This window comes from Lynx rufus, unplaced genomic scaffold, assembly GCF_022079265.1.
Source record: "Lynx rufus isolate CCGP_SWC_20201006 ecotype Redwood Valley unplaced genomic scaffold, mLynRuf1.p SCAF_1, whole genome shotgun sequence".
NCBI classification, from domain to species: Eukaryota; Metazoa; Chordata; class Mammalia; order Carnivora; family Felidae; genus Lynx; species Lynx rufus.
In genome coordinates this window covers 9107106-9134817 of record NW_025814823.1, presented here as the reverse complement: position 1 = coordinate 9134817, position 27712 = coordinate 9107106, and the positions used below count along the sequence as shown (strand labels likewise).

General features: G+C 41.1%; 1 protein-coding gene across 1 annotated transcript in view; it reads left to right on the top strand.

Annotated features, from left to right (window-relative positions):
- The first annotated feature begins 6220 nt into the window (after positions 1-6220).
- UBL3 (ubiquitin like 3) overlaps positions 6221-27712 on the top strand; it is a 66679-nt gene continuing 45187 nt past the window's right edge. Inside the window, exon 1 of the mRNA XM_047078317.1 lies at positions 6221-6307. Coding sequence (XP_046934273.1) covers positions 6281-6307 — 27 coding nt within the window. The 5' untranslated portion in view covers positions 6221-6280. The remainder of the gene's footprint in view (positions 6308-27712) is intronic.

The following is a 27712-nucleotide window of genomic DNA, read 5'->3' as shown; positions in this document are numbered from 1 at the left end:
ACCTCACATATGTGGAACCAAAAAAAAAAAAAAAAGAGAGAGAGAGAAAATACATCTTGGGATGAATATATGTCATGTAGTAGAATGACTAAAAGTCCCTGTTTTTGTGGGACTCTGTTGGCAGGACAGGGAGTAGAGGAATAAGCGTTGTATTGCGGAATCAGTCCTCATGATCAGGTGGCTTCCTGATCTGTGAAATGAAGAGTGGGGAGTTTGACAATCCCCGAGACCCCTTAAGAGGTTTTAAATTATGTGGCTCCAAGAGGTCACACAACAGGACAACTAATACACAGAGAAGAGGTGTCATTAGAGTTTGAGGCCTTTTCGATCTTTCTATGAAAACAAATCTTATCATGATGCTTCCCGTTGGCTCCATTTGCTCTCACGGTAAATCCAAACTGCCCTGGAAAATCTGGTTTAGTGTCTAAACCGTAGAGCCCTGGGGGACTGGCCTCCGTTTCTCTCTGTTGCCATTTTCTTATCCCACCCCTGTGCCTACTCCCAAGCAGGAACCTGAACTTCAGTTACCTCCCCTTCCTGCACCCCTTAGCTTCTAGTCTGGGTCTTGACCCATGTGTTCTCTTCCTGACCACTCTGCCTGCTCCACTGGCTTTTGCCTGGTTCGACTCCAGACACCTCAATGCCAAATTTGCCTTATCTCCTGTGTGCTTATTCCTACGGTGGCATTTATCAACTCATCACATGGCATTTGCATTTTCACTTTATCTGTCTCTACCTCTTCCTGGACTCTGAGCAAAGGAGAGAAATGCCTTAAGATAGAGAGACTTGGGTTATATCAGAGGTGAGGTCAATGCCCTGGTGGCTAAATGAGTGCAGTGGGGTGGGGGGCGGGGGACAAGTGCGAAAGCTTGTTCCTTAAACCACTATGACTGTGGCCAAAGGTCACCTTGACAAATCACAGTACCTTCAGGTTATCAGTCCTATAAAGGAACCTTGATGGGGGAAAAAGAGGGAATTGAACTTGAAGGTATTTAGCTTACATAGTGTTTCTCAACCGTGGCTGCATGTGAGAATTACAAGGGGGAACTTTGAACAATACCAGGTACAGGCCCTGCCCCCGGAAAATCTGATGTAGTTGTTCTGGGCTATGGCTCAGGCATCTATCTGTCTTTTTAAATGACTCCTAGCGGGGCGCCTGGGTGGCTCAGTCGGTTAAGTGGCCGACTTCGGCTCAGGTCACGATCTCGCGGTCCGTGAGTTCGAGCCCCGCATCGGGCTCTGTGCTGACGGCTCAGAGCCTGGAGCCTGTTTCAGATTCTGTGTCTCCCTCTCTCTCTGCCCCTCCCCCGTTCATGCTCTGTCTCTCTCTGTCTCAAAAATAAATAAACGTTAAAAAAAATTTTTTTTAAATGGCTCCTAGTGACTCTGATGAGGACCAAGTTGAGAATCTCCGGTCAGGGAGGTATAGGGTGAAAAGGGCTGGCCATGTTTGCAGTGTGTGTGTATGGGGGCTCCTGGGAGTAAAATTAAGTCAGCCCCAGTGTCCCATCTATGACTTATACAACTTAATTCCATTCTTCTTATCCCAAACTCCTTCAGATCGCAATTCTCAAACCAGAAGCACTCATGCATTCATTCTGCTCCTGCAAGAGTAAAGACTACAGGGGACAAGTCCATGACTAAATCAGTAAGCAAATTATCTCTACTTTCAGAGAAAAGACCTTGGCCGGTTGTGCCAGGGAATTAACATTTCTTGAGACCCCTTGTATGTTAGGAATCTTTATATTGGCATTAGGGGGCTTCCTATAGACTTTCTCAAGAGAAAGAAGTGTAGAATCTTACAAAGTGACCCTTTGAAATGATTCTTCCACGGGAGCTAAAGAGGACCGGGCCAGCCTTGGGCAAAATTGGACAGATGTGGCAAAGGGTGTCTTTGGGGCTCTTCTATTTTCTGGCCATACTAAGGTGTCTGTGCCTCCTTGCCCCCTCCCTCCCCCACCCCCCAGGCATTGTGGGAGACCTTTCTCTGCCTCTCGTGGCATTTTCCTACTCTCAGAGCTTTAATAACTGACAACGAATGGTAGGTATAATGAGATAATCAACCAAAGTAATACTTGATTAAAGGTTATTGGTCTCATAGAAAGGAATACTTCTGTCTAGTTAAAATTCATGAGTTTCCTTGAGAAGGCCCTTAAGGAAAGATCGTAAGATGGGAAGCATTTCAGATCCCTAATGGCAGATGGGGGAAGATATATTTTTAACAATTTCATTGATATACAATTTACATATCATAAAATTCACCCATTTTGCAATAACCAAAAGGTGGCAGCAACTCAAATGTCCACCAACGGATGAATGGATAAACGAGATGTGGTGTATATATACCACGGAAGATTTATTCAGTTTTAAAAAGGAAGGGAGTTCTGACCCATGCTGTACCATGGATGAACCTTGAAGACAGTATGTTAAGTGAAATAAGCCAGTCGCAAAAGGACAATTACTGTCCGATTCTGCGTACATAAGGTACCAAGAGCAGTCACATTAATAGAGACACAAAGTAGAATGGTGGTTGCTAGGGGCTGGGGGGAGGAGGAAATGGGGGCTTGTTCGATGGGTTTGGAGCCGCTGAATTGTGCCCCTGAAGACGGTGAAGACGGTAGATTTTATATTACATGTATTTTAGCATAATTACAAAAATAATAAATTCACCCATTTAAAGTGTACAATTTAATGGTTTTTAGTACATATAGAGTTGTGCAACCATTGCAATAATCTAATTTTAAAACTTTCCCTCCTCTCCCAAAAGCCCCTCCTCGTACCCCCGAGCAAACATTTGGGGAAGATATTTTTAACAGGCCACAGGTGTTACTCAACACTCATAGACTCTTAGAGAAGGGACCTTAGAGATTTAGTCCTACCTCCTCAGATGAAGACATCCAGGGTCAGGTAGGCAAAGCGTCTTGGCAAAGGTCTCATAGCTAATTCATGACAGGGTCAGGCCGTTTCATTTCCTGGGAAGTTATTTTTGCTGGTACAAAAATGCTGTCTCTCGCGTTCTTTCAAACTGATGCTTACAGTAGATGAATAGTCTCAGGAGGTATCACTGCTCCCGGTCGGGGACGACCGGGCTCTTTCTTCAGCCTCCCTTCTCGTCTGCCTGAGTTAGGAAGCCGAGAGTAAGAAGAGAAAAGTGGGAGAATTTGAAACTGTTCATTCATGCTCCCTTATGCTTTGGATTCTGTTAGGAAAGAGTTATAATGAGCTTTACTGAGAATGATGTCTCCGCCTCTCTTAGAAGAGCGATCCGAAACGCAGCTAGGCGCAGTGGTTTTCCTTTTGAAAGATGTGGCCTTTTTTAGCGGTGTAGAGGTACCCGGCAATGAGCAGCAACATCATGTGTCAGAAATGCCAGGGTCTTGGGCTGGCAGTGGCGGTCACTACGTCCGTTGCCATATGGCTACTAGAAAGCCGCAGAGGAAGTGTGAGCCAGGGTTTCTGTAGGTCCTGCCATCCTCTGCCTCCTGCCTTTCTACCTCCACTTGCGTTTAGGCCTAGCACAGCCTGGGCCAGGGCGGTCATTGGATAAAGGTTGGAGTTAGGGGAGTGGTGGATAACTAACTTTGTGAGTTAGTTCAAAATGTGTTTCATACTCCTTCTGAACTCATTGGTCAATTGAAGTATTTTCAATGGCTCTCATTCCGGGAGGCCTGGTGGGAACAGCTCTGTGGTGGCTAACCATGAAGAAGGAGCAACCAACGACCAGAGGCCCTGGAAAATCACATGGCTAGAGAATCAGGAATTTCTAGACCAAGGCCTGAAGCCTAATTGTGGTGAGATTTGGGCCTCTTTTTTCTTCCGTCCTTCGGTTTCTCTGTGGATGGGAGCCACCCTCCCTCCTGGTTACCACCCTAACTCACCCCAGGCTGATGTGGGTCCCTAGGAGTGCTTGGAATTTCTCCAGCCGGGCTACACAGGAGGCAAATACTCCCAGCGTCCTGTGAGTTTCCATCCTAATGAGACAAACCTGACTGCGGAGATTGCTGTGGGGAATGACATAGGCTTCTCAACAATGAGTTCCCTGAGGACAGTGCCTAGATTATTCATTTTTAAACTCCTGGTGCCTAGCAGAGAGCCTGGATCGTGTGTTTGCTGAATGAATGAGTAGTAACATTTCACATCAAATGACGCCTTATTATTTACAAAGTGATTTATTTCCCATGCATTAACTCATCCGCACAACTGGATGGTAGGCAAGACTGTTTTACAGATGAGGTCACATCGCTGTAGGTTGGAGAGGTGACTTTCAGACTCTAAATCTGTTGACATTCTTTTATAAGTGTCTTACTGAGACGGCCCTTGCTAAGATACTCTGCCAAAGCACTGAGAGATCTGAACAGGGATTCAGACAGACGTTGGTGGTTTCTGAATTTTGTTCCTAAATCTGGAGTAGCCGTAGTCTTCCTCTAAGTTTCTCCCTAATGGTATGATTTTGTGCTATTTGCTAATCACTGTGGGTGTGTAGGTTTTTTATTACATTTGAGTTAAATAAAATTTGGGGGCTGGCCTGGTAAACTGGTGAATCCCCATGTAGTTTGTAGCAGCTATTTCCTATTGATATACATTTGGCGTGATATACTATTGTATCTCATACAGGTTTTGGTAATTTCAATTAACTGGATTGTAGCTTTATGGCCCTAGGTCTTCAAGAAACACATGTTCAAACATTCTCCCCGCTTAATGAGATCCTTGTTCCTGTTGAACTTCTACGACCTTATTGGAAATCAATGATTGCTTCTGATCTTCCAAATGCAATGCTGAAAAGACCTAGATGAAATCACTATACAAAATGCTTTGAGATTGCAGGATGTGGAGAGCGCGCTGTCATTAAAATGAATGATTCTTCTTGGAGGTAAACCGTATTTTTAGTCTGTGCGTATATTGTGCTTGAGGGGATTTCTCTGTGCAGAATTATTTTCTCCAAATAATTCGCACGCTCACAGCACTCCTGGTAGCAGGTATCACCTAACTCCTAGAGGGCAGCTGAGCTAAAGCGAGCTTTCCTTTCCTAGCAACTGTTGCTAGGAGGGGCGTGGCTTCGGAGTCCCGAGAGGCCGCCTTAGGCCGCCCCCGCGCCGCCCCCCGGCGTAGACTACATTTCCCATGATGCTCGAGGGTGGTCTCCGTAGTGACGCACTGGGTGTCCGCGGAGCGGTGGGGGGGGGGGGGCGGGGAAGAAAGGAAGGCGGGGGCGGTGGCGGCGGCTGCGAGGAGGGGCTGTGCTCTCCCCGTGTCCCCGACTTGCGCTCAGGCGGCTGCCGCCGCCGCCGCCATGTTGGCTTGAGAGGCGATGACAGGAGGCGGCTGCGGCGTTTGAGACTGAAAAGTGGAGGAGGTGGAGGAGGAGAGACAAAGCTCCGAGAGGAAACCATTCCCGGGCTGAGGAGAGGGAGGACCCGGCCTCTTCCGGGGACCAGCCGAAGTCGGCGTCGCAGGGGAGGGGAAGGCGGCGACGCGGGGTGGCGGAGGCAGGAGAGGAGCGCCGAGAAGCCGGAGACGATGCGCCCCGAGACCCGCCGCTGCCCGGAGGCGCCCGCGGCCTGAGCCCCGAGGGGCCGTGGGGTCTCCCGCCCGGCCCGAGCTCCCCGCGCCCCCACCTCCCTCCCCCCGCTCGCCGCCCCGGGCTTTCTCTTCGGCCCCCAACTAGTTAAATGCCCTTGAGCGCGGGTTTCCGCGGCCCGGCTCTCAGCCCCGGCAGCGCGAGTTGAGCCGTTTCCCCGAGCCGACCGCCGGCGCCGGTTCCTGCGCGGCCGCCACTCACTGCTCACGCGTCCATGTGTAGCCACATAGTTATCTATGTACATCCACGCCGGGGCATTTTCCTCCTGCTTAATGAGGACTTGACTCGGGAGCAAGTGTGAATCACTGCCGGGCTGGGAAAGGAGGAAGGCGGATTTAACCCCCTCCCACCCCGCTCCATGTCCGTGTGTCACTCGGCTCGGTCTACCTGGCGCGGCCGGTCCTGGAGCTGCTGCTGCTGCTGACGACGACGACGACGACGACGACGGGGGCTGCTGCTGTCCGCCCGGGAGTTCCCTCCGGCTCCGGCCACCCAGTTCCTGGGGATTGTTCCTCTTCGCTCGGAACCTCGGCCAGGCCGGCACTGTGACTCCGAAATAACTTATTTTTTGGAAAGCACATCACGAACCGATCGAGATCGTTAAGGTTGATTTCTGTAGCTTGAAGACTTCTGCTCTTTTTTGTTTGTTGTAATTTCCCCCCCCCCCCCCGGTAAACATCTGGGTGTATATCAAACGGCAAGATGTCCAGTAATGTCCCGGCGGATATGGTAAGTGAAGGATAAGTTACGACACTGATTTAATTGTGGTTTCCAATCTTATTTAATCAGAAAGGATGCAGGCGTGGGGTGAAGGTCTGCGGGGGACTGTTGAAACGCCACGGTGCTGGGAGATTTGGAGAAGTTGGAGGTTCTGGTGTCCCCGTCTTAGGAAGTACCGCTTTTAATATGGCTTTTCTCATTTGGTTGTGTTTTCTGAATCATTTAAGACGATGGAGAAGTAGGGAAGATGTGGCAATGTAGCTTGAAGTGGAGAAAATCTCCCCCCTGTCTGTTAGAAGCCTTTGAACACTTGATCTTAGAGCTTCTGAAAACGTCAGTGACAGTGGGCAGAGCTGAGGACGGGTGTCCTTACTAGATACAGAGGTAGACAGGAAAACGGGAATCTTGTTCTATGACACTGACGGGATCATTAATGCAGTAGATACAAACTTGATGTTTTCAAGCGCAGGGACGTGTAGGTCTGCAAGAAAAAGTCTACTAGAATTCGCTGGGAGCTTTTCAGTATGTCTGGGTGAACAAGTACGGCAACAGAAATATTAAGATGTTTTGGAATTTTTACAGATCTAGACTGACCGCATATTGGTGCTTCTTACGGATTTTCAGGACTTTCAGTAGCAAATATTTACTCGTATTACATCATTGGACTTTTCAAAGCTAATAAAACAAATTATTGAGCCTTGATCCTTGAATTTTGAGAACTTGAAACAAAAAGTACTCTTGCTTATTGATGCTTTTCTTTGTGTTTCTAAAGGTTCATGTTTGTTAATATTGTGAGTGTGTTGGCTAACAGTAACCGTGCAGGCTTACAGTGCTGGGAGGGGGTGGGTTTGTGCGAACTGAAATTACACTTCGCAGTCTTAGGGACGAACATAATGCAATTAACAGGAAGAGGAATGATCTTGTTTATGAAAGAATTGAAGTTAACATAACATTAACATTTGAGTGTTCGTGTATTCCAGTGAAAAAACAAAATTGAACTTTGCTGGTTAAATTTTAAAATGTCAGATGTTTCTATAGGATCGAACCTCATTTACAGACTCAAAAAAACCACCCACCTAAATGGCTGTAAATGGCATCTTTGACCTTGGTTTAAAGCCATTTTGCTTACGTTTGATTTGCCATTTAACATGCTATTTTAATGCATAGGAACCACAATGTTCTGTCTCTTGTGTGGCCACACAGCAACTTACACTCTCTTTCCTGAGTCTTAAAACTCGTGCATCGTCCCTTTAGTTTTCCTTTCCCTCCTGGTGTGCACACCCCAGAATGGTCTCCTGCCTGCCCCATTAATGGTAGCTGGATATGGTTTCCTCCACTCCACTCTCGAAGTTGCCTAGATAGGTCTCTGGACTGAGCTGGAAAGTGCTATTTGCCCTGTTAGTTGAGTGTTTTTTGGGCTCATCACCCCCAGCAAAGATTGGTTCTCTAAAGCCTCCATTTTATATCAGTGCAAGGTATGTCCACTCTAAGTACTGTTCATTCTGCCACAGAAATTGTAATGAAATAGATTTGTGTCATTAAAACAGTGCCACTACTTTCTTTAGGCCCAGTGCTGAAGACAAGCTGGAATGTGCGTAGCATCAGTTACAAATTGAAATGATTTGGGGAATACGGTTTCCAAGTCAGAGAGAGAGAAGGTTCGGAAGCTAATGCTCGGATCAGGGGGACGGGAACTAGTGGCAAGGTTTTATTAATAGGTGCAGTTATAAAATATAACTATTTCTGTTTTAGACTGTATTTTAAGGCCTTGATTCGGTGGTGCTTTGAGATCCCTTGATTAAAGGTGATAGGCAAGGGCAAAGCAGTATTATGTAATAAACATATAATGCCCTGATGATGCTGTTTCAGAGTGTGCCTAATCTACACCTCAGATTAGATTGTTCTGAGTATTTTTCATGTCTAGTTTTGAAGTTGCTCAACTTGTTGGAAGTCTTGAGGCTTTTTTCCTCCTATGTCACAACCTCTTAAACCTTCATTCGCTGTTACTTCCTTAACATTGCATTTTTGCTTAAAAAGTGCCTTCATTAGATACGTGCCTAGAATTCTCAACTTTTTGAAACGTAACATGACAAATACTGGTTAGAGGTTGTTGATTAAAATGTTTTGTATTTGTTAAACCCTTCGTATCAATAACTGATAGTTTGCGTTTACTTTCAGAACAGTTTTACCACTTCGAATCCTACGCTACCCCCACCGCTTTCCACAGTCTGACCTTTTTTTTGCAGCATAAACTCCCAACTGATCAGGATACGTATGAATACATACATTTTTGCTAGGTGCAGTAAAATTTTCGAGTTTCTAAGTGGTGACAGCTAGTATGTGCTGTGTAGAAACAAATGTTACGCTTTTACAGGTTAATGATGCTTGTCTGTTGTAAAGGAAAATTCGTAGTTGGGAGATGAGGTGGGGCAGTGAAATTATAACCTCTATCATGTTTTCATTAAAGATAATTCGTTCTTGAGCTACAGTAATTGCTAAATCAATTGATGTTTTTGATAAAGTCTTTATATGACAACGATTGTGACTGACTTTAAAATAGATTTTTTAGCATCGTTTTTTGTTTTATAAATATAACTCACATTTCAAATTTCTTTTGAAACATTCAATAAATTTTTGTGTTTACCATAAGGAGTCTCTTTTTTTATAATCCGAATTTAGCAAATCCATCTTTTTTGGAGGGGGAGTGGCACCCCTAGTGAATGGATTTGTAAAATTTACAGTTGGTACTTTAGCAATTAACATTCTGTAAATGTGATCTATAAATAAGTGTATTTACATAAAATACTGGTTTTTCTTTTGCTAAGAGTGATTGGGTTTGAACTAAGATTTACTAACATTCTAGTGTAATAACTTATTTGTGAAAAAAAGTCTAAAAATATCTGAACAGAATATCATTGTAATGCATTGTGTTTAAATGATTCATTTCCTTTATGTTTGTTTTCCCAGCCCAAATCATAATTCGTGATGGGGCAGTATTCATTGTTAATAATTGTAGGATGGATTATGTTAATGAGTTTAGGTTTTCTGAAAGAGAATATTTACTCTTTCTGTTAATAGTAAGGCCTAAGGCTGGGTAGATAAGGTGATGATTTTGTTTTCTGGACTGGGAAAGCTATCAAGAAATAAATTACTGTATTTATGAAAGTATTATATAAAACATTTGAGCTACTATTTAGAGCTTTGGACTAAAATTATATTTTATGATATCTATAAAATTGAAAGCCCTACTTAAAGAAATTGGCCGTGTGAGGATAACAGCAAAGCAATTTTGGTATTTGAAACATTTTTCGGTGATGAAACTCTTGGAGAAAAGCTCTATCTTTTTAAGCTGTTCATGTAGAAATTGTAACAGATAAAACAATTTTTAGTCTGAGGTTAAATAAGATCATGATAATTTGAGTTTTTTCAGTGCTTAAGGACCATTTTTATTGTAACGTATCTCTTCCATTTGTGGAGAAATGTGGGAGCCCTCTGGTGGACAGGAAATTACCAAAATGAATTTCCTTTCAAAGTGAACTTCTGTCACTTTTCCAAGTTGAAGTAAAATGACCGACGCAGAGTCTACCAGGGGAAGATGTCATGCTAGAAAAAGGCCCAGGGAACAGAACATTTTTGACTTCGAAAAAAGAGGATGTAGTACCTCACATGTTCTCCTTACCTACAGCTCCTTTTAATTTTTCTTTCTCTTGCTGGAAGTCTCCTTTCAAGTATAAGTGGAGAGGTTTTATGAAGCTAAAGGGTGGATAAATAAGTACGTTTATATATAGAAGTATGTGACCTGAGGAACAGCTTGAAGAATGTATCTCCAGTGGAATGTTCTTCTAAAATTGTTTGCCTTGAATATGTCTTGCATTCGGTGTTCGGGATGAGACACTTACTGTTAAGAAAACAAAAGACAATTTACCTCCGCTTTGAATGCCTTTTCCTTTCTAGCTCTGCATCCTCCGGCTCATGTTTCTCTCCTGTGAAAATGGCTTTTAGTTCATTTCTAGCCCTCAAGTGTGAATCCTCTTCTGTCAGTGCGTTTGAGAGTCTTCTTCTACGATGACAATTATATAGATATGTCTTATTTCTGATTTTTAAAACAGAATAGATATTTAAGAACAAATGAGTGAATTTTCTTGACTCATGGAGCATTATTTCCTTTGTTACTTATAGAAAAAGTAAATATTGTTCCATACCACTGCTAATTATGCTGTTAAATATGAAGTGTAGGATGTCGTCTTCTCTTACTACTTTGAATATGAAAAATGTATTTTTAATATTAAGGCTTGAAATAATTTTAAATTAGTGGTTGCCTAATAATGGCTCTAGTTTTCATAATAAGGAACAGTGAAAGTATTTTAGGAGAGCGAAATGTATGCTTCTTAAATATATTCTTTAAGAATTCCACTCATTCTGGGAGAAGAAATTGAAAGTGATTGTAGAATATATGGTAACTGGAAACACTGGGGAATAAGTCATTCTAAATCAGTCAATTTTCTGAGTACATGAAGGCTCTTTTGGAAATAGTTCAATCTAACGAGTTGGATTACTGTCCTGTTTACTTAAGCATAATACACTACACATAATTTAACTTATTTTTGGTGATCTAGAGTCATCATTTGAATAATATCGATTGGGTTCAATGAGCGTTCCTTGTTGAGTGCTTCTCTGTGTAACGTATCATTATTCTATAAGCTACAATTTCACACCCTGAACACCTAATATAGATTGTGAAGCTTTATGCCCCTTCGCTGTGTCAGTAATTTACAAAGTGACATGAGGCAAGTCAGTTGAGATGTGAGAATAATAATATTAGAATTTGTATTGGTTAATTTTATGCTCCAAAAAGGGGGAGGCATTGAGGTTTTGTATTAATATGTGGATTGTCTCTGAGGCTTTTCTAGGCTCACATTCAGATGGTTACAATGAGTGTGGTTTGCTGCGGGAACTTAGGGGAGTTGTGTAATGTAGAAGCCAACAGCATGAGTTTCCTCAGAAGTTTTGTGGTGTTTCTGTGGTATATTACATAGTTACTTTAAAAAATGCCTTTTAAAAGACTATGACTTTGAATTGACATGGGGAGCAGAGGCTCACTGTCCGAGTATTTAAAAGGGTTGCAAAAAAAAAAAAAAAAAGGAGTTGTAGAACTTAAACCTGAATTACACATTTTATTATAGATGCTGATTTTTTTCCACGGTGATAAGAAGCTATCAGTATTATGCTACCTAGCAGATATTTTTGAGAAAACAAACAGTAAGTTGTCTCTACAAGGCAAAATTGACATTTTAATCATTAAGTGAGAAAGTATCTGCTTTTCAGAAGAAACTAATGTTATGGAGAGAGCATTTTGAAAACATGTTTAGACATTTCCAGTCTGTTGAAAAATCTTACAGAGAATTTCGGTGGACTTTGGACCCATTTGTTAGAACCTAAAAAGCAGCACATTTTACTCAGCTTGCAAAAATATCTGACGTCAGGAAAAAGAAAATGTTCATAACATTGACATCTGGTAACTGACTTTAAGTTTTTCTTTTTCTTTTTTACTTTTTTGAGTTTGTTTTGAGAGAGAAAGTGAGCAGGGGAGGGGCAGAGAGAGGGACAGAGAGAATCTCAAGCAGACTCCATGCTGTCAGCACAGATCCTGATGTCAGGCTCAAACTCACGAATAGTGACATCGTGACCTTTTTTTTGGTTTGTTTTAATTTTAATTTTTTATTTTTTAAAATTTACATCCAAATTAGTTAGCATATAGTGCAACAATGATTTCAGGAGTAGATTCCTTAGTGCCCCTTAGTGACATCATGACCTGAACCAAAACCAGGAGCTGGATGCTTAACCCCCTAAGCCACCCAGGTGCCCCCAGTAACTGACTTTTTTTTTTTTTTTTTTTTTTTTTTTATTTTTTTTTTTTAAATTTTTTTTTTTCAACTTTTATTTATTTTTGGGACAGAGAGAGACAGAGCATGAACGGGGGAGGGGCAGAGAGAGAGGGAGACACAGAATCGGAAACAGGTTCCAGGCTCCGAGCCATCAGCCCAGAGCCCGACGCGGGGCTCGAACTCACGGACCGCGAGATCGTGACCTGGCTGAAGTCGGACGCTTAACCGACTGCGCCACCCAGGCGCCCCAGTAACTGACTTTTAATAGAAACTTGTGCGGGGGTGCCTGGGTGGCTCAGTCAGTTGAGTGTTCAGCTCTTGATTTCGGTTCAGGTCATGACCCCAGGGTCCTGGGATCAAGCCCTGTGTGGGGCTCTGCGCGTGGGGCCTGCTTGGGATTTTCTCTCTCCCTCTGTCATCCTGCGCCTCCCCCGCCCCCCAACACCCCACTTGCTGCGCACATGCTCTCTTTCTCCGTAAAATTAAAACAACAACCAACTTGTGCATATTTGGTGATAGAAAAGTGATACAGTTTAGTAAACCAGTAAGTGACCTATTTTTCCATAAAGATCTATGCATCTTTGTGAACTTAAGTTTTTCAGTTAGGATTTATAGCAGTGCTTTTTTTAAAGTTTGTTTTTATTTATTTTCATAGAGATATGGAGAGCAAGTGGGGAACGGGCAGAGAGAGAGGGAGGCAGAATCCCAAGCAAGCTCCATGCTGTCAGTGCAGAGCCCAATGCAGGGCCTGATCCCATGAGCCCCGAGATCGTGATCTGAGCCGAAATCAAGAGCCAGACTCTTAACCAAGGCGCCCCTGACTTATAACAGTTCTTAAATCGTCAAAATACATTGAACTTTACAAATTGAGAAGGCAAGATTTCAAAAAAAAATTTTTTTAATGCTTATTTATGAGACAGAGAGACAGAGTGTGAGTGGGGGAGGGGCAGAGAGAGAGGGAGACACAGAATGCAAAGTAGGCTCCAGACTCTCAGCACTGAGCCCGATGTGGGGATCTGAGCCAAAGTCGCTTAACTGACTGAGCCACCCAGGCCCCAGGAAAGCAAGACTTTTAAAAAGGCATGTTAACAGTGCTGTCACTTAAAATGTTAATAGTAATAGCATTTTTAGTGATTGCAAGATTAAAACAAATTAATATTTAACATGGTTAATAGTTAAAATTGAAAACAATATTTTAATCTTTTAATTTGTTTTGGTATTTGTTTTATAATGCACATAAAATATGATTTGTAAATGAAGATACATATATTGGAGGTATATGCGCAAGTATTTTAGAGCTGGGATGTTCAGTCAAAAGAATTTAGAACCATTGCATAAGATGACTGCAGATTTCTGAGCTTTTTGAGTTACTGTGTTTGATATTTATAGTTTTTTTGTCCCCTGCCTTGTTGAGCAGTTATATTTTTCTTTGGTCAGTATGCTTACCTCTCGCTCTCTCTGACCATTTACAGTTGCTGATTCTTACTTGCTATGGATGTGCAAGACAGATTTTCAAAGTGTATTAAAGTATGTTAAAAATATCAAATGGTGTCCAAGTAGGATTTTCAGGAGTTGCCGTATAGCAAAGTGCATGATCTTTATTTCATGGACTTGATCATGTCTATTCTGGTTGCTTAGAGTTCTGTTCACTTGAGGGGCTCATTTTCTGATCTTAACTGTGTTTTGCAGAGATGTAGATTCTTGATAGCGAAAGGTACATGATTAAAACAATAAAATTACACGTACAGCTTTATTTTGAGCCGAGAGCAAGGAGTAGGTAGTCTTTGCTGTGTGCTTGCTATACCAGGCAGCTGCTTGGCATTTTATATATCATTTTACATGATAACATTTCCTTTAAGTGACCCTGGGTAAATAGAGTTGGTTTATAGGTAAAGAAACTGCTACTGCCTACCAGGGTAAGACCACCAGGAGTAAGACTCCACATCTGGAGTGAAACAAATTAGGTTAATGACGTGCTGCAGCAAGGAAGGGCGCCTGCCCGAGGAACCATGCCAAGCCTCAGTGACAGGAAATGGGAGAGGTTTGGGGTAGGGTTTGGGTCGTGCTGCATGATTCTAATGAGGAGTCGGGGGAAGTACAGACTAGCTCTGGATTGTATACCCTCAGCCGCGAAGTGCAGGTGGGTTAGTAATCTCTCAGTGATCTCTCAGCTGTCTTTGTTTAGGAGGCAGGAGAAATAAAGGGGCTGGGGCAGATGTTAGTCATTTTGGAACTCTGGTGTGGCCGTGGGAGAAGTTTTGTTGCCTATTGGTCTTCTCTTGGCCTTGCTGTGTCTTGTCCAGACATCACAGGGTGATTATCAGCAGAGCTGCTTTTTACTTTCTCACAGTCGAGGTTTAGAGAGGGTAAGGAGGTCATAGAGCCAGTAAAAAGTAGACCGGGATAGGAATTTGGGTCTGATGGTAACAGTGATAAGTGAACTAAGCCCTTTCCCCCTCCTGTACCTGCTAAATCCCTCAAGCACATTCTCCAAAGCAGAATACCTTAGATTCCTTACCAACACCTCACTGCTGGCGTTCACTGCTGGTTGGTCTGAGATAGCGTGGTAAGGTAGAGCTGACACCTGTTTTATAGATCTTGGCAAAATACCGTATAACCTCTGGGTTGGAATGATTGTAATGAGCGTGGATTCTTTTATTAATTGCTAGAATTAAAGGGAGTTTTCTTTAAACTTGTTGGAGCTTTGAGTCTCCAACAAGTTGGAGCTTTGAGAATATATATATTATACAGTAGAATTTTTTCCTATAAACTCACCACTTTGAATGTAGAAACTATTATTGCTTTATGTATCTAATGCAGATTTTTAATGGATTCAGTGCTTTCAGAGTATTTTGGTTTTGTCTTTGTACTGTAGATACTTTTGTATTGCAGGTTTTCTATTGATTGGTTCAAATCCAGTAGCATTTTTGTGGTCTATATAAAATATATATGTGGGCAATTTTCTATGACTAGATTCTGAGAAGAAAATGTTCTTCCTGCTGATGAAAATTGTCTGAGGCGTTAAATCTTTTGTTTATGAACTGAAATTAAGATGGTAATTCATTATGTTTAGAAAAAATGTTCTCATGATACATGTTCAATTTTCCTTACTTTCATATAAAATTAGTGTTTTTGCCTTAGAAATATTCCTGCTTTTGTATGCTGCTTTTTTCACTTAGTCATATGTCATAAAGAGCTATCCATACAAATAAGTGTAGAACCATATTATAATTTTGAACTGATTCTGATGTACATAAATTGTTTAGCTAATTTCATACCTATGGGCATTTAAAAGCTATTATAAACAATGATCTAATGCATATTTTAAAACATATCTCTGTACCTCGTCTGATTATTTTATTTAGTTTTTAAAAATGTTTGTTTTTGAGAAAGAGAGAACACGAGCACAAGTGGGGGAGGGGCAGAGAGAGAGGGAGACACAGAATCTGAAGCAGGCTCCAGGCTCCGAGCTGTTAGGGCTCCAACCCACGAGCTGTGAGATCATGACCTGAGCTGAAGTCGACGCTTAATGGACTGAGCCACCTACGCGCCCCTGGTTATTTGCTTAGGATAAAACTCTTAGGAATGTAGTTGCTGTGTGTTAGATATGTGTTAAAGTTTGGGGGGGGAAGAGGGATACATATTTATAAGTTTAAAGCATCCTTGGAATACTCAATAACTTTAACTTTTGTTTATGCGTTACCCTGTTTGTATGCTAGATTATATTTCATTTACAATGTTTGCATTTTTGTTCATGAAAGAGGTTGACTAGTAAAGGTTTAGTTGTCAAGCTTATGATGACTTCATAAAATGAGCTGGGAAATGTTTTTTTATTCTTTGGTAGAGTTTGTGAGGATTGATTTTATTTCATCCAAAAATGTTTGGAAGAATTCACTGGTGAAGCCATCTGGAGTTTTCTTATGGGGATTGTTGACTCTTTCTTACATACATACATGAAGGACTATTCACATTTTCTGTTACTTTGTCAATTTTGACATGTTTTGCTTTTCAAGGGATTTGTCCATTTTATCAAAATTTTCCGATTTGGCTTACAATTTTACACGCTATCTTTTTTATCTATCTATCTGTCTGTCTATTTATTTGATGTTCATAATATCTGTAATGATACCTGCGTTTTAAATCTGCTTACTGGTGATTTGTGCTTCCTCTTTATCTCCATCAGTTTTTAAAGAGCCAATTTTCAGATTTAAAACATTATTTTCTAATTGGTCCCTGCTTTTACCTTTATTTCTTTCCTTCTAGCTTTTTATTTTTATTTATTTATTTATTTATTTATTTATTTATTTATAATTTTTTTTAACGTTTATTTTATTTTATTTTTTTTCAACGTTTTATTTATTTTTTTGGGGACAGAGAGAGACAGAGCATGAATGGGGGAGGGGCAGAGAGAGAGGGAGACACAGAATCGGAAACAGGCTCCAGGCTCTGAGCCATCAGCCCAGAGCCCGACGCGGGGCTCGAACTCCCGGACCGCGAGATCGTGACCTGGCTGAAGTCGGACGCTTAACCGACTACGCCACCCAGGCGCCCCTTAACGTTTATTTATTTTTGGGACAGAGAGACAGAGCATGAACGGGGAGGGGCAGAGAGAGGGAGACACAGAATCGGAAGCAGGCTCCAGGCTCTGAGCCATCAGCCCAGAGCCCGACGCGGGGCTTGAACTCACGGACCGCGAGATGGTGACCTGAGCTGAAGTCGGACGCTTATACCGACTGAGCCACCCAGGCGCCCCTCCTTCTAGCTTTTTTAAAAAAATTTAATTTGCTCTTCTTTTTCCAGTTTCTTGAGATGGATACTCCAATCATTAACTGTCAGTCTTCTTTTTTTAATTTTTTTTTTTAACGTTTATTTATTTTTGGGACAGAGAGAGACAGAGCATGAACGGGGGAGGGGCAGAGAGAGAGGGAGACACAGAATCGGAAGCAGGCTCCAGGCTCCGAGCCAGCAGCCCAGAGCCCGACGCGGGGCTTGAACTCACGGACCGCAAGATCGTGACCTGAGTCGAAGTCGGACGCTTAACCGACTGAGCCACCCAGGCGCCCCAGTCTTCTTTTTTTAATGTATGTATTTAAGTCATGGAATTTCCCTATAAAAGCAACTTTAGCTGGGTCTCACAAGTCTGATAGGTTTTTATTTATCACTCAATCCAAATATTTTAAAATATCCATTGTGGTTTCTTATTTGATCCGTGGGTTATTTCACCAGCTGTGAGATCATGACCTGAGTGGAAATCAAGAGTTGGACGCTTAACTGAGCCACCTGGGCACCCCTGGATTGATCTGTTTATTGTCATTATCTCTAGTAATAATCTTTGCCTTAAAGCTTGCTTGCTTATGTATGTGTGTATGTATGTATGTATTGGATGTAGTATACTTTTGGTTTCTGTTTCCATCTTTTTTTAAAACGCTTCTTTGGGGGCGCCTGTATGGTTCAGTCGGTTGAGCGTCCGACTTTGGCCCAGGTCATGATCTCACGGTTTGTGAGTTCGAGCCCCACGTCGGGCTCTGTGATGACAGCTCAGAGCCTGGAGCCTGCTTCGGATTCTGTGTCTGCCTCTCTCTGCCTGCCCCTCCCCCACTCATGCTCTGTCTCTCTCTCTCTCTCTCTCTCTTTCTCTCTGTCAAAAATAAACATTAAAAAAAAATTGTTTAAAAAAAGAGGACTTTTCAAAAAAAAAAAAACAAAAACGCTTCTTTGTCCTTAGAGATAAGACGAATCTCTTCACATACCATATAGTTGTTTTTTTTTTTTTCCTTAAACTTGATAATCTGTGTTGTTTCACATTTAATGTAACTGCTTTAGCACAATTTGGAGGTTTAAATTGACCATTTTTATTTGTTTTCTACTTGTACTATCTTTTATAACATCTTTCCTCATTTCTTGCTTTCTTTTTGATTAAACATTCCCCTCCCCCCCCCATGTTTCCCCTCTTAGCTTTTTTGTTATAAATTCTTTTATTATCTCCTTACTGGCAACCTTAAGATTACAATATACATCTTTGACTTATTTGAGTCTATCATAAGTTATTTCCTTACTGCTTCCAGGAAAATGGAAAGGCCTTACAATATTTGAATCCCATTTCTGTATTCCATGCTTTGCTTTATTGTAAACCCCCAAAGATGACATTATTGTTGCTGTTGAGATACTAGTAATGGTAGTAGTAATTAGTAATAATAGTGTTGCTGTTTTTATTAAAATAGCCGTTACTCATCACTTTATCATCACGTTTACCCTTTTTGGAAAGTTTTCATTTCTTACTGTTTTACTGCATTGACCTCTGGGTCATTTTCCTTTGTTATAAGGAGTTCCCTGTAGTATTACTTTCAGTGCAGATCTTCTGGTAATAAATTCTCTGCCTTCATATGCCTTAAAAGTGCATTTGTTTTGCCTTCATTTTTAAAGGGTCTTTCTGCACTTTCAACTTATATAATTTCTGGCTCCCACTGTTTCTGTTAAGTCAGCTTTTGGTTTTACTGTTGCTTCTTTGAAGTCAGTGTGTTTTTCTTTGACAGTGTTTAAGATTTTATCTTTGTCTTTGGTTTCCGGCAATTTTACTATTGTGTGCTTATATATGACTTTTATTGTAATTATTCTGTGTAGAGCTTGTGGAGCATCTCGACCTGTGGCTTGTTATCTTTTGTCACTTTGGGGATTTTCTTAGCTGGTATTCTTTAAAATTTTTTTTTTTTTTCAACGTTTTTATTTATTTTTGGGACAGAGAGAGACAGAGCATGAACGGGGGAGGGGCAGAGAGAGAGGGAGACACAGAATCGGAAACAGGCTCCAGGCTCCGAGCCATCAGCCCAGAGCCTGACGCGGGGCTCGAACTCACGGACCGCGAGATCTGACCTGGCTGAAGTCGGACGCTTAACCGACTGCGCCACCCAGGCGCCCCTAGCTGGTATTCTTTAAATATTGTTTCTGTTCAGTTCTCTCCTTTCCTTCTGTGACTACGGTTACATGCATGTTAGGTCATTTCATAGTTTCTGACCACTCACCCCTACCCTACTCTATCATTTTGGATATTTTTTTACTGATTTCAAGTTCACTTACCGTATCTTCTCTGTGCACTGTTCACTTATACCCAATTATTAAACTCTCAGTTTCAGTTTCTGTATGTTCAGGCCTAAAATTTACAAGTTCTCACAGTGTGTACATAAATTTTCTTGAGCACATTCATCATTGGTGTACTATTCCTGTCCGATGACTCTAATACCTAGATTACCTGTGAACCTGTTTCTGTTGTCTGGTTTTTGATCATTTGATCCTTTTTCCTAGGATACTTGGTAATGTTTTATTAACATTATGATGAAAAATTATAGAGGGTTTGAATGATGTTATCTTTTTACAGGTAGGTTTTAATATTCTCTGGCAGGCAGTTAGAAAAACATTGGTCACTTTAATTCATCAGTGATCGATATGACATGAGGCTGAATTCTGGGCTGTCAGGAAATTCACTCCTAGTTTGTAGCCCTTCTGTGCTCTCACTTGAAAGTTTGGAGTATTTACCAAGATGTTTCTTTTTGGTAAGCCTTGGCAATTGTAAGTACAATTAACCCTTGAACAACACAGGTTTGAGCTGCACAGGTCCACATATATGCGGACTTTTTTTTTTTACAATACTGTCAATGTATTTTCTTTGTGATTTTCGTAATAACATTTTCTTGTCTCTAGCATACTTGATTATAAGAATATATATATAATACCAATAACTTACAAAATAAATATGTGCAATAATTGACTGTTTATCTTATTGGTAAGGCTTCTGGTGAACAGTAGGCTGTTAAGTTTTGGGGTGTCAAAAGGTATATGTGGATTTGTGACTGCAGAGGGATTGGCACTCCTAAATCCCCGTGTTGTTCAAGGGTCACCTGCTGATGAAAGCCCTGCTTAGCCTTTTAGTCTCTTTGCAACATCTTTCTGCTGGTTTTTCCTGCATTTCAGTCCATGTTTATGATTCAGCACATTTCTGGAGGGCAAAAATGGAACCAAATGTTGGGCTCATTCTTTGAGATTCCTTTTTATCTGAGACCCTCAATTCCTGCTTACCTCGGTAGTACAGAATTCCAGTTTTGTCTTCTCAGTCCAGTGAGACTGATGCAAACACCAGGATGTGCTTTGTGTTTGGCTTTTATGCTGTGTATTGGTAGTTGGCAAATACCCAAAGGGGAAAGAGTGGCGATAGCGAGGTGTTTCTCTTCTCTGTGGGCTTTTGGCTCCCAATGTCCTGGATGTCTTGGTTGCTCCCTCTGTGCCTTCAAATAGCTGAGTTTCTTTGTTTTTTTAATTTTATCTCACTTTTATCATTGTTTTCAGTGGGAAATTTTGTTTGATGTTGCTATTCCCTCATACCTTGACCAAACTCCTCTCCCCACCCCCACACTCCCATTTTGGCCATACACTCACCAGTTCTCTCTCTCTTTTATTCTAATAGTAATTGAGAATAGCTACAATTAATTAAATACTTAACTATGTCACTTCCCATGCCACCATCAGCCCAGCAGTTGCTTAAGTTAGGAGTCATCTTTGATTCCTCGCCCCCCACCCCCACCCCCCATCCAGTCCATGGCCAAATATTTCTGGAATCTGTCAACTGCTCTTTATCTCCATACTACCACTCCGGTGCAAGCACCGTCTTTCTCCCCTGGACTCTCCTGCATTAGTCTTGGAGCTAATTCTTCTCCTTCCATTCGCGTCACCCTATACTACATTTTCCAAAAATGGTTTGAGTGATGTTTATAAGACATAAATTGCATTCTCTTTGCCTCTGAAAAACCGAAAACTTACGCAGCTTTCCATTAAAGAATAAATTCACGTAGAATAATATAACAGTCCCGAGGCCCTTCAGAGTCCTCATCTGGCTCCTGCCTGTCCCTCTGATTTTCTGTCATTTGACTTGTGAGGCTTCAGTTACACCGGGTTCTTCTCAGTTCCTCAAGCAAATCACGAGCTCTTTTCCACAGCTAGTTTGAGTCTTCGCACATTTCAGTACCTATGCCAAAAACACTTAGCAGTATACTTCTATGCCCTCTGTATATGGCTAATGCCTTATTTTTTCTGTCCTCAGAAGATACTTCCTGACCATTATCTAAAGTTGAATTTCCTTGCCTTCTTGGTATATGCCTCTGGACGCATTAGTTTCCTCCATAGAACTTGTCACACCTTGTAATTCATTTGTCTGTCTTTCCCAGTAGACCACAGATAGAGTCCATGAGAATAGATATATAGCTAGCACCTAGTATGGTGCCCTTTGTATAGTAAGTTCTTCATAAATAGTTGTGGATGAAAGGAATAAAGGGCTGTGATAGGAACTGTACCAAGCTTATTACTCGAAAGATTTAATCCTCCAAAAAAACTCTCGGAATAAGCCTGTCAGGTAGGTAGGTTCTAGTGTTAGCTGTATTTTATTGCTAAGGAAAGTGAGATTTAAGATGTCTGGTCATTTTCCTGAAGCCACTGGCTAGGTGGGCTTTTTTGTGTTCTTGGATTGTTTTTTACTTTTCCAACTTTTTGACCATTCTTTTTTTTCAACGTTTATTTATTTTTGGGACAGAGAGAGACAGAGCATGAACGGGGGAGGGGCAGAGAGAGAGGGAGACACAGAATCGGAAACAGGCTCCAGGCTCTGAGCCATCAGCCCAGAGCCCGACGCGGGGCTCGAACTCACGGACCGCAAGATCGTGACCTGGCTGAAGTCGGACGCTTAACCGACTGCGCCACCCAGGCGCCCCTTTTTTTGACCATTCTTTACCTCGCTTACGTCATTTCCTCTTCACTGTGTGTTTAAAACTAACTGCTGTGATCATACAAATATTCTGGTATTGCAACTTAAGCTTTTTGCCTAATAACAGCCAAAATGTCAGAAAAGAAATTAGAAATTTGTAATGGAAGTTGAGAAAGTATTCATAGGACTTAAATACTTGAAGTGGTGAATTTTCAGTATGGCTGTCAAGTATTGTGACTTTCAAGCTATAAAAATCTCATCCTTTTGTGACTAAATAAAAAGGTTACGTTACAATTAACTACATATATTTGAATATCTATATATATTAAAAACCTATTTGAATAAAACATTTTGAATCTTTTATACCTAAAGGACATCAGTTATACAGATTTTTGATTTTTGCACTCAAAATAATTATAAAATTTCCATGGTAGACATCATTTTATGTGCATACTTACTAGTCTAATATAATAACCCTGCCCTTTTTATTTCTTTGCATTATTCATTCAGTTGATCAACAACTATTTGTTGAGGATATGCTGTATGCCAGGCATTTTTTAGTCTCTGGTATACGGTGGTAAATGAAACAAAGTCGCCCCCCCCCCCCAGTGGAGCTTACATTTAAGTAGTGGGAAGACAGACATTAAACAAATAACTAAAATGTATAGTAGATGTTCGTAAGTACTACAGAGAAAAATAAAGCAGGAAAGAGGTTGAGAGTGCTGAGAGCATGCTTGTGCTGGCCGGTTTTAAATATTGTGTTCAGGGAAGAGCTGACCAAGATACTGACGTTTTTATATGGATCTCGAGGAGATGGGGAACAAGCCATCCAGACATCTTGAGGAATCACGTTCCAGGCTGTGCGAATACTGCCTCATTTGATTTCTTATTTTTCGGTTTCGCTCACTGTTTCTTCCGCCAGCCCTCCCCTTAAATGTTTGTGTTTCTCACGGTTTCTGTTTTCTTTCCTTCTGCGTGAACTAAGTGATTATTACCTTCCTCACAACTTTTTGCAGCAAACATTTGTTGGATTCCATTGTGCCAGATAGATTCTGCCAATAGTTAGAGCCCATCAGTTTTCTCTCATGTCTCTCGGGTCAATTTCCTCTTATCTCCACTACCTTCAGCCAGGTCTTCATCCAGATACTGGTCTGCTTTCTCCACTACTATCTACCTTTCACCCTTTCCCCAGGTTTGCTTTTGAAAACACAGATCTCCTCATTTGACTGTTCTACTTAGTGGCTGGCCACCACTTAAAGGCCAGTCCAGGCCACGCTGCTTAGTTGGTGGCATTAAGGCTCTTAGCGGTCGGGTTTTGATCCATTCTCTTCTCTTGCTGCTGCCCCTCGGATGTGGCGTGTGCTTGAGTTTTGATGACCCCCTTGCTTGACACACATCTTTCTGTTAACTGTTAGCTTCTGTCTTTCATCTTCTCTCTGCTTAGGCCGCACCGTTCCTCCCCCTTCTGGTGCCATTGGTACCTGAGACTTGTTCTCAACTGCAGTGCTGACTGGTAGCATCTTGTCATTTTGTCAGGCACTCGGGCACCGTAGGTATCACATGCTGGAGGCTCCAGACCAAGTGACAGTTGAGGCAGAGCTGCCTCCTAGGAGGGACCAGGGGAGGATAGCCAGAGGGCAGGACTGCTTTTTTCCGGCAAGAGTTAGCCACAGTGTAAAGCACCAAGTCCAGAGAGATGGGGCTTAAATCCTGTTTGGGCCTAACTAAGGACCTCTGGTTCTGAGTCCAGAGATTTCTAGGTAGCGGCGAGTCTCAGCATTTCCTGCTGAACCATCATAACTCCAGATGAAGAAGGCCAGATCTACAGAAAAGCCAGGCGAAAGGATTGGAATCCTAGGCGACTGGGCAGGAATAAAGGTTATTTCCTCTACTCTGGTCCTTGTAGATATTTTTATCTGTTTCTTCTACTAGACAGAGAATCTGTTCTTTGAGGCAAGAGAGAAGCCCTGTCTCCCTCATCTTGCTCTACTCCTGCACCTAGCGCTGTGCCTATTATGCAGAGAATACTTCATGAATGTTGAATTAGCACTGCAGCTCTGTCCAGTAGAACTTTCTGAACTGATCAAAATGTTCTTATCTGTGCTGTCCAGTAAATAGCCACTAGCTGCGCGTGGCTTTTGAGCACTTGCACAATGGCTAGTGTGACTGAGGGACTACATTTTTAAATTTTATTTTAATTAACTTAAATGTAAATAGCTATATGTGGCTAATGGGCTGTATTGGACAGTGCAGTCATACATAGTTTACATAGTTAATGCTCTCAGTGGATTAAAGAGATCTCTGGGTTTTTTGTTTTTTGTTTTTTTTTTCCTTTCTCTTTCTCTTTTCTTTTGCTTATTTTCCAAATGGTCCCAAGTTGCTAAGCTTTGGGTCCTGTTTGTGTGTGTGTGTGTGTGTGTGTGTGTGTGTGTGTGTGTGTGAGTGATTTTTCTGTTCTCTCAATGTCAGCATTCATTTTTTGCTGCTATCGTTATGTATACGGTCATCAGCCTTACTTAAAGCTTTTTGGATTTTAGTCTAAGTGGCATAAAAAGACCTGTAATCAAGCTTATAGCATCCTCTTAAAAAAGAGCAGATAGGTAGGAACCTGGGAGTCATCTTTGACCTCTTTTTAACCCCAGTAAGAATGTGAAATCAGCCTTCAGGAAAGAAGAGAGGGCTAAAAATACAAATAACTGTGCACAGGCAATTGAAGAAAAAATCGTATCAATATGAGATTACATGAATTCACCAAGAGAGAGGGGACAGCCCAAAAGTACAATACCTCTATTTAGAGATGGGAGAGAAAAAGAGCAGAATTACAGGAATTTTTTTTAAAGTTTGTTTATAGTGAAAGCCACGCATGGAGAAACTCAAGGAGGAATAGTCTTGGGCGATAGTAGGCACTGCAGGAAGTGAAGAATAAGGACGAATTAAAGTCCATTTTGGGTAATATGGTGAAGGCTATGTGGATCTTAACTCACCGTCAAGTATTTCAGTGGGGTCAAAACAGTGTTTTCCTTGTAATTCTTCCATATTGAAGTGCCAGGCTTCGATGGATTCAATATGGCCACTCTTTTTGAAGTCATTACTGTTTCTTACTTTCGTGTCCACATCTACCTTTTCTCAACCCTTGCTGTGTGTCCAAATGTTTTGCTTTGCTACTGTATTATCTAGACAGGCGTTAATGGTTCTTTTTGCTCTGTCATTGATTCTTTTTAATCCTGCACAGGTGATTTTCCTTATTACCTAATACTAGGGCTATTGTTTCAGTAACAACCCTTCAGTTCATGCTTTGATGCCGGGTTTACTAAGAGATGTCGTTTCTTGTTAAATTATCCATGCCCGGAGAAAGACAGTTTTGCTGAAAATTGGGGCAACTTGCCTCTTAGGGGTGCTGTCAGACTCCCAGCTGGCATAGGAAGCAAGCACATGGCTCTTTCATTTCCCAAAGTGTTGTCTACTTCACACCTTTGGGACTTAGGACAGGCAGCCAAGAAAAATAAAAAACTGGGAAAATATTTCCCCCAAATATCTTTGTTCTAAAATAGAGATGGGTTCATTCTTAGGTTGTGTATAGTGCATAGAGCAGATGTAAGCTTATTGTACTTTTATTTTCAAATTATGCCAACACTGGTCTTTTCTGAAATCTCGTTTCTCAATTAGAACCACCACATGTACAGCTGAATCCTTCCTGGAATGATTAAAGTGGCCATTGCAGTTGGACACAAGGGGAGAGCAGTCTACCCTGAATTTGTAAAACTTTTTCCTTGTTTACCAGGTGATTTGAATACCTTATGTCAGTGATAGTTACCTGGGAAATGCACTAGAGATAGTCATAAGTACAAAGGGAGATGTCTGAGAATAGGTCCATCAGAGAGTAATGAGACAAGAAGAGTGGTGCCCACCGTTTTCCTTCTGTTTGAAAGTCAGTACATATATTCATTTTAGCTAAAGAATAACTTTCTCAATTTGACCATCCTTGTTTTGTTAGTCTTAGCATCTATTATTTTTTTTAAACGTTTTATTTTTTGAGAGAGAGAGAATGAATGAGCAGGGGAGGGGTAGAAAGAGAGGGGGACAGAGGATCTGAAGCAGGCTCTGTGCTGACAACAGAGAACCCGATGTGGGGCTCTAACTCACGAACTGTGAGATCATGACCTGAGCCGAAGTTGGATGCTCAACCGACTGAGCCACCCAGGCGCCCCAGCATCTGTTTGTTTTTTTTTAAATAAACTGTTTAGAAGGAAAGGTAATCATAATTCTGCATTATCAAGTAGGTTAATGAGATTGCCACTCAGCAATAAATGAATGTAACTTATCTTACATAGTAAAACGAAATGATACTTATCCTTTCTGTGATCTCTAGATTTACTTGTCCAATGTTTTCTAAAGGGAAGTATTTATCTGGCTTGTCTTATTTTGCCATTTTTTGGGCCATAATCTATTTATTTTATGTATTTGCATTTAAAAATCTGAATTTCATTGTTTTATTATTTTATCCTAATTTTGTAACTGATTAGAAAAGCAATAGCATTATTGTAAAACTTGTAAAATAGAAAACATTTGAAAGAAAATAATGCCATATATAAACGTAGTACAAATACTATTAATGTTTTTGCTCTCAACTCTCTAGACTTTGTGTGTGTGTGTGCACAGTTGATTTTGGATTGTTGTGATTTGGGGAGGTCTTAAAGATCAAATTTAAGTGTAGGCAGTTTACGTCAACTCAGAAAAAAACCTTTATATATTTTTAAATGTTTATTTTATTGGGAGAGAGAGAGAGAGAGAGAGAGAGACACAGAGGATCCAAAGTGGGCTCTGTGCTGACAGCAGAGAGCCCGGTGTGGGGCTTGAACCCACGAACTGTAAGATCATGACCTGACCCAAAGTCAGACACTTAACCGACTTAGCCACCTAGGCACCCCCCAAAAACCTTTAAATCTTTGACTTTGTCCAAAGAATGAAGTAGGCTTCTTTTTAACGCATCGTATCTGTACTATTACCTTTTTTTTAAAGATGCAGTCTTTCTGGACTTTCTATAGAGTCTAATATGGATGTGCCTAATTTTAATTCAGTAATTTCCCTAAAGTCAAAGCAAAGCAAATATTCACCTAAATCAGAGTACTACTGTATTTTAGTAGAATCAAAAGGAGGAGGAGTTGGAGTATTTTTATGTTTGAGATTTGCAGAAATGCTTATTTAAAGTCTTTCTAATCTCTCCAAAGGACTCAACTTTTTTTTTTTTTTAACCCCCTCAAATAATATTTTGTTTTATCCTATTTCTAGTTTGGAGACACATATAGTATATGATAATAACATCTATATACATCTTTATAGTACATAAGAGTTTTAAAAGAATCTTATACTTTGAATTTTATTTATAGTTTATTTACTCCCCTGTCCACCTGTCAAATAAGGTAAAAACAAATTCCTAAATGTAGAACTTACAAAATTTGTACACTGTGTTTACTTTTTAGAAATCACATTTGTGTAAAGGTCATTGACTTACTGAGTTTAGTCTCTGTCAGTTTATACGCTACTTTGCTTGCCAGATCTGTTCAACCAAGCAGAGTATTCTAGTGGTGGTATTGTTAATTATACCAAAATTAATAACATCAGCACTGTTTCTCAGCAGTCCTGAGATGAGCGATTTCTGCTTCTAATTTAAGTAGTCCAACAAAGAGGGCTTTAAAAAGACCAGCTGCAGTCACCTGGTGACTACTTATAAAATACTTTTTAGTTACATCTGAGTTCCTTAAGAGCCACATTTGTTAATGATTC